The sequence below is a fragment of the Myodes glareolus genome, chromosome 14 (assembly GCF_982192425.1).
Source record: "Myodes glareolus chromosome 14, mMyoGla1.1, whole genome shotgun sequence".
Classification (NCBI taxonomy): domain Eukaryota; kingdom Metazoa; phylum Chordata; class Mammalia; order Rodentia; family Cricetidae; genus Myodes; species Myodes glareolus.
The window spans coordinates 4,712,504-4,720,413 of record NC_142039.1 but is presented as its reverse complement, the minus strand read 5'-3'; the positions used below and the strand labels follow the sequence as shown (position 1 = coordinate 4,720,413).

Sequence of the window (7,910 nt, the reverse complement as noted above, 5' to 3'; positions counted from 1 at the left end):
CACAATGAACTCATTTCATCCTTAAATTTCTGTGGTCCTCTGTACTTTAAGTGATCTTCCTTCAATAGTCTTCCTCAGTAGGAGTCAACTTCAAGGTCACTGCTTTCAGGAGATCATCCCTGGACGGCTCACCTTGTTAGACTGCATCATAATGTCATGCACACAATTCTGGGCCATTATTTGACTTGTGACACATTGTCTCGATGTCCAAACCTTTGTGATTCTGGACATTGTGTGTGAGTCTAGCCTACTGGTGGGAACTTTGAAGTGGCTGAATGAGTCTGCTTGAAAAGATTCCTTTTAGCAAATGATTGACTTTCCAAGGTTAAAAGAGTGTGCCATTACCTGAATATATGGTTCACAGGGCCCTTAGATTAACTCCCTGAAGTTCTAATGGTCGAGAGTAGCCAGGAAATACTGATGATATTCTCTTCCTGTGGGGCTGTCAGATGTCCCTACAGAAAGATCTGCTGTTTACTGCATGCCCTATCTGTTTAAGTTTTCTCCGAAGACCTCTGCTGAGCTTGCACCACCATCCCCATTTCGTGTGTGTGTGTGTGTGTGTGTGTGTGTGTGTTGAGACACGGTCTTGATTGTAGTAAAGGCTGTCCTCAAAACTGCAAGTCTCCTGCCTTTACCTTCCAAACCATGTGATTATAGGGTGCATCTGACAATCAATTTCCTTCCCTCTTTATATTTAAATTTGTACAATGTTATCTGGTGTTTTGTTTTGAGTCAGGTCCTAGTTTGTAGCCCAGGCTGATGTGGAACTCACTACATAACTGGTGGCTGGCCTCCAACTCTTGCCAATTCTCCAGCGTTGACCACCCAAGAGCTTCCTAAGTGCTGAGATTATGAGTATGAGCTTCCCTCCCTCTGTTTAAAATGCAATTTTGACCTAGCAAAGTAATAGTGTATAAGATTATGAGTTTTTTTTTTACTTTTTCTACACAAAAACTTTTTTTTTGAAGGTAGCTTCATTAACTTCCTATGTCTCTGAAGACTGCTAGCAAATTTACTATGTTAGGTGTTTAGAAGGCTCCTCCTAGATTTTCAGTCCATAAGACATTTTCCCCTTAAGTGTTTGTTTGCTTTGCTGTGCTGGCATGGAACCCAGAGCCTCAAGTGCTGGGCCAGGACTCTGAGCTAGAGGCCAGCCTCCCAGCTTAGTTTTCACATCTGCCCTCCCATTCTAAATGACCCGACTTTTATCTTTCCTCATTGTAAATCTTGGCTGACCCTAAAAGTGAATTTTGCAGATAGTTTACTTTTGCTTGGGGGAGGGTACGTAAAAGAACATTCCCTCTGATAATAAAATCCTTAAGTCCATTTCCCCTTCAGACAAGCAAACAGCATCCCATTCCATTTTAGGTTCGTTGGGGCGACTGCCCCTCAAGCCCTAATAAATGACTTAGTATCTCAGGAAAGAGATCGCTGTGGGACTGATATTGATCAGGTCAGCGGGTGTGTTTGCCTGCGATTGTTTGGGGGGTGGTTAATTGAGTCTCGGCCAGTGTCGTCTAGCTGGCGCCGGGTGCTTTTGGATTTGCTAATTTTCGTTAAGTGTCTCTAGCAGGCTCCCGGTCCCCTGTCTACCCGGGAGAACCCAGCGGCTCCTACTGATCAACAGTCTGTCTGTCTGGGCTTTATTGATCACAAGGCGGCCGGCTCGGGGCAGATGCGCCCCGGGGAGCCAGGGAGCCGGCAGAGAGTCGACTCCAACTCCAGACCGCTCCCTTCCTGGCTCCCCACTCGACTCCTCCTCGGTCAAGCTCGGGCGGGCTGGGTCGGGCCGGGACGAGTCCTTGGGGGGTCTCCGGACTGGGTGGCCGGGGTACGGCCACTGTTCCTGAGGGTTTCCGGGCCCGGATGCCGGGGCACGGCCATTGTCCTTGTGGAACTCCGAGACTCGGTGGCCCGGGCCATTATCCCTGGGAGGGAGAGGGGGTCGGGGCTCAGCAGCCGGGGAGTAGCTTCTCTCTGTGGGACTCCGGTACACGACCACCGAGGATGTGGAGTCTCTTGCAGGGTTCAGGTGAGACAAAAGCGAAGCCACGTGCTGGGGGCAGCTGGCAGGAGACTGCAGCCAGAGAGTCTCGTAGGAAACCCAGAGGCTACCTAGAAGAGGGCTCCGCGGCGCCCCTGAGGCTGCACTGGCAGACGCCCGCTAGGGGGAGCGCTGCGGCCGGGTCCTCAGTGCTAGACGTAGGCGCCAGCGCTAGCCCGAAGGCAGGTCGGCTCTGCCCCCGTCTGGCCCCGCCCCCTGCTGCCGGGCCACGGTCGACCAATCGGAGAGCGGAGGTGGGGCACAGGGCGGGGCCACGCTTGGACGGCTCCCGGCGCCGGGCGCTATTTACGGCGCGGACGCGGGCTGGCTGGCCGGTGCAGTCGCAGCTCGCTGCGGGTCTGTTCTGCGCGCGTCCGCCGCTCGTGGCTTTTGCACGGGGTGGCGGGGCGAGGGGAAGACCTCCGGGGAGCGCACGGGGCCGGGAACGTGTCCTTGGAAGTCTTGGTCCCGCTCCATGCTCCGGCTCCCTCCCCGCCACTGACGGCGCCCGGGCTCGTGCGCGGCGCGCCCCGGGGGTCGTAGTGCAGCCGCGCCTGGCTCCCGGAGCGACGGGGGCGCGGGGCGTCAATGGATCGCCACTCCAGCTACATCTTCATCTGGCTGCAGCTGGAGCTCTGCGCCATGGCCGTACTGCTCACTAAAGGTGAGTGCCGCGGGACTGAGCGCCGGGACTGCGGGGCTGGCCGTCGGGCTTCGTGAACGGCGGCGAGGTTCCCGCCTGCGTCTTTGCGCCGGTTTTCCTCACTGTCCCGGGCCTGTCAGACCTCGGAACCAGGAGATGGCCGGATGCCGATGGTCTCACGTCCCAGCGGGACGGTCCCGAGAAAACGCAAATCCTAACTGGGCCGGACGGGAGTCTCTGGTTTTACTTGGTGCCAGAGCCTAAAAGTGCCATTAAGTTTCTCCGTGTGTTTTTAGATGGCTAACAGTGTCCTCAAGTTTGCCGGTGTCTTTTGGTGAGCTGGGTTTGTCTGTGTTCTTGAGAACATGTGTCTGATTTTTTCTGAGTGAGTGCTAGCTAGTGTCCTGTGTATCTTCGCGTGTCTGAATGTCTCCGAGAACGCATATCTGTGGACCAAGAGTGTGAGGTCCCCCTGGGAATGTAGGAGTCTGAGGTGGCTGCTGAAGTGTGTCCCCTGCTCTAAACTAGCTGGGAGGAGTAGGCGCTGTCATCCACCCCCTTTCCGACTCTGTATTTTTACAGACACTGCTGGAAAAAGGAGAGTGTTGTTTTTTTTCTTTCCAGTAGGGCTCACCTTTTAGATGGAAATTCTCTTAACTCCTAGATTTCAAGGCTCCCCTCACTCCCACCAGGACTCTGCCTCCTGTTCTACGAACCCATTTTTTTTTTTAATGGGAAGCATTATTTAGTCTCTGACCCTCACCCCCAAACACACTTTTCTCTAATTGCCATGTAGCAGGCCTGAGGTTAAAGGATAAGCCAGCCCAGCAAGGATGAGGTGCTACAGTATTTATTTATTTTGGAAGGAAGGGTGTAATTAGCTCTAAATAACAGCCCTTGCAGCCTACAGAGGGGAGCCTCCTGGCCCTATCAAAGGCAGGCAGAGCAGGGAGGGACCGGGGCTGACATGAAGTCACAGATACCGAAACTATGTGCCTGATAATGATATAATTAGGGGATCAGAGATTTCTGACTGCTGTGGACTTCAAAAGCTCTATTTAAAAGAAGCCAGCAGCCTCTGCTGTAGCCATCTTGACTGAAGCAGACATTTTTGTTTAATCACTACATACAGTAACCAAACAGAAGAGCATTGTTCACTGTTTTAAAATACCAGTCCCCTCTTGGCCTTTGCATGCCACAGGAAGAACCCTTATGAAATGACAGAAATACAGTTTTAATACAGTAATACAAAAGTCCATTCTCCTTGTTGAAATGTGGCTCCAATTTTTCTTTAAAGTCTTAGAACTTTCCCAGTTACCTGTCAAAATTTTATTAAGACTGTTTTAGGTCATTGAAAATATAGTATTTTAAATAGGCTCTCATAAACGCTGGGGCGGCATTTTACTTGTATTTGGTTTTCCCTTTCTGCATCAAATCTGAGACTAATAGGCTCAAAGTAGACTTTTAATCTGTTTTATTTCACTTTAAATCTGTATAGAATTTGTGAGACCAGGGATATGTAGTCATTATCACCTAGGACTGGTGTGCTTTTATGCAAAGAATAGGCTGAACTTGGAAGGAGGAGAAAGCAGAAAGGGATTGCTGCAGAATTAAGGTGCTTACATGAAGTGGAGGAGGCAGGAGAAGGGACCTGGACCCACAACCAGGATAGCAAGGTTTGGGCTGGCAGGCTTTTCTTCCAGCTCAAGTGTGAGCAGCCTGGCTGAAAACTGAGCACACCATGTGGTGGCCTGGAATTTGGACAGATAATTAAATGAGACACCTTACTCAGGCATTCACAGGAAGGAGGAGGAAGAGAAGTGAGGTTGGGGGGAGGTTTGGAAAAGCCACAGCTCTCAGTGTTGAATGTCAGAGTGGTTTCAGTAACTAGACAGATCTTCCGATTGGGACCTGGGACGAGGTGTGTGCATTAGTTTGGTTTACAGTAGCCCAAGCTGTGGCAGCCAACAGTGATGGGCGTCTACCCCGTTGGGCATCTCAGTTTCTTGTGATAGATAGATAACTTTCAGGTCCACATCCAAGTCTGGAATCTTGCACTGTGACAAGATGTTAACAGAGCCTTGCAACTCACAAAGTGAGTTTTATATAGGAAACTTTAATCACTTCCTGGAGAAAAATTTGAGGTTTCCTTAAGGATTTTTCCTTCAAGCGGCAAAGGATTTTCAGTTTTGAGTTTCCCATTTTCGGTCACATGTTAAATTGCATGTAAAACTGGGGAGGAGAAGGGGGAGGAGGAGGAGGAGAAGTTAGCCTTGCAGTTTTACATCCCCCACTTTTATGACTTTCCATTTGGGCTGAAAGAAATTGACTTTGGCAAGCAAACCACTAATTGTAAACTGCCTAGTTCCTGTTTTACAATGTTCGGACTAAAAGCTCCTCTGCATGAAAGGGTCTTTATAGGCAAAGTTTGCCTTTTCTAGAGAGATGGCAGATAGCTGCCCAGTTTCATAGCTTGAAAACCCCCTGACCTGTGCAGTTTCTAGATTGTTGTGTGTCTAGTTAATAACTTTATAAGGTGTCGACTCAGGCTCCTAAAACTTGGCTCAGACCTTTGGGATGCCAAACAATTCAGTAGTTCCGATCAAATATTTATATAGACAAAACCCCAAAGCCTGATGTTTTTATGTTGTGTGGTTGTATAATATAAGAACATGTAAATAACATGAGTCTACCTTATAACAAAAGATAGTATAGCAAAGACTCTCTGCCTTCATACCACAGAATATTTCATTACTCTTAACTCATCAGAGATCTGTTGTTGGTTCTCATATTCCTACCATTTAGGACATTGCCTGTTTTGGGAGCGTAAGTGCCTTTGGGTTCGGGGTTCAGCCGGTGCTGACGTAGTTTTTTTGTTTTCAGGAGAGATCCGGTGCTACTGTGACGCCGCTCACTGTGTGGCAACGGGTTACATGTGTAAGTCTGAGCTGAGTGCCTGCTTCTCCAGACTTCTTGACCCTCAGAACACCAATTCTCCACTCACTCACGGCTGCCTGGACTCACTTGCAAGCACAGCAGACATCTGCCGAGCCAAGCAGGCCCAAAACCACTCTGGCCCTGCCATGCCCACGTTGGAATGCTGTCACGAAGACATGTGCAATTACCGAGGGCTGCACGACGTCCTCTCCCCTCCCAAGAGCGAAGCCTCGGGTAGGTCCAAGCTGTTCCGACCCGAGGGCCTGCCTGATCTGTAGGCCTGTGACAGCAGCGACTTTGTATGTCTGCCATTGATTTTGTTGTTAATGTAATTAGAGACACCAGAGGGAGGGCAAGGCTGGATGCAAAGACCGTCTCTAACTGAGTGGCTTTTATGTCTGCCTGAGCATTAGATGTCTCTGCATAATAGGCTTTGCCTGTTATTTCAACATTTTGAGGGCATTAAAAGACCATTACATTCAAGTAACGACAGCCTGTAAACAGATGCATTGGTAAGCATCTTTGGATACTTTTGTAACATGTCGTTTCTTACTGTCATATCATGTCAGTAAGTTGCTGTTTAAATGGGCTTTCTTAGGAGAAGTAGTTTTGTGTTCATGCTTGCTTCTAGGAGAGGCGGTCACCTAGTTTGTTTGACCATTTTCTCTGTACCCCCTTAGGACAAGGAAGCCGGTACCAGCACGACAGTAGCAGAAACCTCATCACTAAGGTGCAGGAGCTGACTTCCTCCAAAGAACTGTGGTTCCGCGCAGCCGTGATAGCGGTCCCCATCGCCGGCGGACTGATCTTAGTGTTGCTCATCATGTTGGCCTTGCGCATGCTCCGAAGTGAGAACAAGAGACTGCAGGATCAGCGGCAGCAGATGCTCTCCCGTTTGCACTACAGCTTCCACGGACACCATTCCAAGAAGGGGCAGGTTGCCAAGTTGGACTTGGAGTGCATGGTGCCCGTCAGTGGGCAGGAGAACTGTTGTCTGACCTGTGACAAAATGAGGCAAGCAGAGCTCAGTAATGAGAAGATCCTGTCCCTCGTGCACTGGGGCATGTACAGTGGTCATGGGAAGCTGGAATTCGTATGACACCGTCGTATCTGGACTATACACTGAACCCTTGAAGGCCTTCTGAGTTCTGCTGGACAGGAGCACTTTTATCTGGAGACGAGCTAACTAACTCACTTAGTCATCTTGGAGAGACAATGACCTCTGAAAGAGAATCTTGGGTATTTCTTCTGAAGGATTATTTGCACAGACTCAAATACAGTCAAATGGATTAATTTGCTTTAAAATTATAAAAAGCAAAGAGAGGACTCTGCACACACCTTCCCAGGGTTCCTTGTATCCCAGGGAGCCGCAACTGACCGAAATAGTGTGCTCTCTGTAAGCTCCTACATCTTCATTTATTGTAAAGATTTTTTAAAATATATATATTTTTGTCCGAAAATTTAGTGGTGTCTTTCATAAATTATAAACTCAGTTTGGGGTGTGGGGAGGCTGACGGTGGGGTAATGCAATGCTAGAATTATAAACTTAGATTGGGGTGTGGGGAGGCTGATAGGTGTAATGCAATGCTGGAATGCTTGTCTAGATAAGACCCTGGGTCTGATTTTCCCCAGCACCACAGAAACCAACCAACAACAGTATGTTTGGGTTGGAAGTGTAAGAGAGGACGTGTTACATTATATGAGTGGAGACCTGTTACTCATACGTCGCAAATGTAGGTTTTGGCTACATTGTGATCTTGTTCATTCTTACCCAAATCTGTAATTGTCTTTGTAATGACCACTGTCTAGTCTCACATTGTTTTCCTGCTTTTAGTTTAAATCTAAGAACTTTTTTTTGTTTGTGCTAAGCACACATTCTACCACTAAGCTAGAACCCAAGCCCTAAGAATTCTTCACTTATCTGTGCCAGAAAAGATAGGACTTGAGTTTAGGCCGTTGCCATAGCGAAAGGAATGTTCTATCCCCCAACCGCTCTGCAAGGACCTCTCACTACGTTCGCCTCCCCCAGTTCAAGAATGTCTTTAGTAAAGTTAACCACTGTCTACTTTGACAGTTTATTTTGTCTCGAACCAAATTAAATATTTTGTCTCCCAAATTGGCCAAACTTTATTATGCAATGCTCCTGGTCTTTAAACATGATTATACTTACAGTATCTGTTTCTAAATGTCTTTTTAATCCTTAAGAAGGGTTTCAGTGGTGAATGTCATTAAATTGACATTTTAATAACACAACTATTAGGTTTCCTCCTCAAAATGACCATT

General features: G+C 48.2%; 1 protein-coding gene across 1 annotated transcript; it reads left to right on the top strand.

The window, feature by feature from the left end:
• The first annotated feature begins 2,414 nt into the window (after window positions 1-2,414).
• On the top strand, window positions 2,415-7,087 carry Bambi (BMP and activin membrane bound inhibitor). The gene is made up of 3 exons (XM_048461077.3): window positions 2,415-2,711; window positions 5,574-5,861; window positions 6,308-7,087. Exons 1-3 carry the CDS (start codon window positions 2,636-2,638, stop codon window positions 6,724-6,726), a joined length of 783 nt encoding a protein of 260 aa, XP_048317034.1. The 5' UTR covers window positions 2,415-2,635; the 3' UTR covers window positions 6,727-7,087.
• The last annotated feature ends 823 nt before the right edge of the window (window positions 7,088-7,910 follow it).

What these genes read in the sequence shown, in the direction of transcription:
- Bambi (XM_048461077.3), top strand. Translation starts at nt 2,636, where the DNA reads ATGGATCGCCACTCCAGCTACATCTTCATCTGGCTGCAGCTGGAGCTC. An exon ending in GGCCGTACTGCTCACTAAAG is followed by an intron (nt 2,712 to 5,573) that starts GTGAGTGCCGCG and finishes TTTTGTTTTCAG; the next exon opens with GAGAGATCCGGTGCTACTGT. An exon ending in TCCCAAGAGCGAAGCCTCGG is followed by an intron (nt 5,862 to 6,307) that starts GTAGGTCCAAGC and finishes GTACCCCCTTAG; the next exon opens with GACAAGGAAGCCGGTACCAG.